The sequence below is a fragment of the Piliocolobus tephrosceles genome, chromosome 21 (genome assembly GCF_002776525.5).
Source record: "Piliocolobus tephrosceles isolate RC106 chromosome 21, ASM277652v3, whole genome shotgun sequence".
Lineage (NCBI taxonomy): Eukaryota > Metazoa > Chordata > Mammalia > Primates > Cercopithecidae > Piliocolobus > Piliocolobus tephrosceles.
This window is the reverse complement of record NC_045454.1, coordinates 44676000-44677860: the sequence shown is the minus strand read 5'-3', so window position 1 is coordinate 44677860 and position 1861 is coordinate 44676000. Positions and strand designations below refer to the sequence as shown.

The window sequence follows — 1861 nt, the reverse complement described above, 5'->3', positions numbered from 1 at the left end:
TAGGAAGGTGGATGGGTAGGAAGGTGGATGGGTAGGAAGGTGGATGGATAGGAAGGTGGATGGATAGGTGAGTAGATAGACAAAAAAGTGAATGGGTGGATAAGTGGATGGATGGATGGATGGATGGATGGATGGATGGAGGATGGGGGATGAATGGATAAACAGATGGGATATAGAAGGTGGATGGAAGGGTGGATGAATGGGGGGAATAGAATAGGTGGATGGGAAATGGGTGGATGGATGAGTGGATAGATGGATGTATTGAGGATGGATGGGTGAATGGGGGATAGATGGATGGGTGAGTAGATGGATAGAAGAATGAGAGATAGGTGGGTGGGAGATGGATGGATGGAAGAGTGGGAAATAGGTTAATGGATGGATGAATGGGGGCTAGATGAACGATGGGGATGGATGGATGGGTGAATGGATGCACACAAGGATAGCAGAGGGATGAGTGATGAATGGGTGGATGGAGCATGGCTGGATGGAAGGATGGAGGGATGGATGGAAGGATGGACGAATGGAAGGATGGATGAATGGGTAGATAAATGATAGTTGGATGGAAGGATGGAAGGAAGGATAGATGAATGGGTAGATGGAGGAGGTTGGATGGGTAGAAGGATGAATGGATGGAAGGATGAGTGGAAGGATGGATGAATGGATGGATAGTCAGGTGGAAGGATGGATGGATGGATGGATGGATGGAAGTATGGGTGGATGGAAGGATGAATGGACAGAAAGATTGGGGATGGATGAAAGAATGGGGTATAGATAAAGGAGAGGGAATGAATGGGTGACTAGATGGATGGATAAAAGGATAGGAGAGGGATGAGTGAGGGATGGATGAATGGGTTAGATGGAGGATGGTTGATGGAAGTATGGAAGGAAGAATGGATGAATGGGTACATGGAGGATGGCTGGATGGAAGGATGGATGGATGGATGGATGGATGGAAAAAATGGGCAGAAGGATGGATGAATGGATGGATGGATGGATGGATGGATGGATGGATGGATGGATGGATGGATGGAAGGATGGGTGGATGGAAGGATAAATGGATGGAAGGATGGAGGATGAATGGAAAGATGGGGGACAAATGAAAAGACCAATATACCAACAAGTGGAAGAAATGGCTGAAAGAACAGACAAAAAACTTCAACACAAACTAAAAGCATAGTGTGGTCCTGCTGCCCAGCCTCCAGGTGTAAAGATTTGCCCCATCCCAGGACAAAACTGCTCAACTCTGCACTTTGGTGAGATGGGGATGAGAGAAAAGTCAGTCTTTAGGCAGACAGATGGATGGATGGTCTGCCAGGAACTCACCTTCCAGAATGACAGTGATGGGGTTAGGCCGGAAGCCCTCACCACCCGGGCACAGGGTTCTGTACTCAGCTGTAAGGGAAACAGGCTCCTGTGAGGTGGAGTACTGGGGCAAAACTGAGGGGAAACAGGGAAGCAACAGCAGGAAGCCTGAAAAGGGCGCAAGAGTGCGCTCCCATCCTTCTACTGTACTAACTACATCCCTGTATCTCTTTAGCCTCTTAGGGCCAAGGGACTTTGGCCAGTCCTGGGGCTGTGTGTGTGTGTGTGTGTGTGTGTGTATGTGTGTGTGTAAATGTGGGTTCCCATTCAACATGTGAGCAGAGTTACACGGTAGTGGCTGGGGGCAGGAAGGAGAGAAGATGACTCCTTCTGATCCAAAACCATATCCTAGTGTAACTGCAAGTTTTCCCCATGCAAGGAAGACCCTGGACATTCACACACGCACACACCTGAATAGGTGGACAGGTACCTCCCTGTTTCACACCTGAGGACTTTGCACATACTGTTCTCACTGCATTGCACATCATTCCCCCTACTC

The 1861-nt window shown here is 48.5% G+C and overlaps 1 protein-coding gene across 2 annotated transcripts in view; it reads right to left on the bottom strand.

The window, feature by feature from the left end:
• Positions 1-1861, bottom strand: part of FBN3 (fibrillin 3) — an 86684-nt gene that overhangs the window by 41693 nt on the left and 43130 nt on the right. For both annotated transcript variants that reach the window (XM_026455607.1, XM_026455606.1), the window contains exon 37: positions 1324-1392. In XM_026455607.1, the coding sequence (XP_026311392.1) occupies positions 1324-1392 (69 nt within the window). The remainder of the gene's footprint in view (positions 1-1323; positions 1393-1861) is intronic.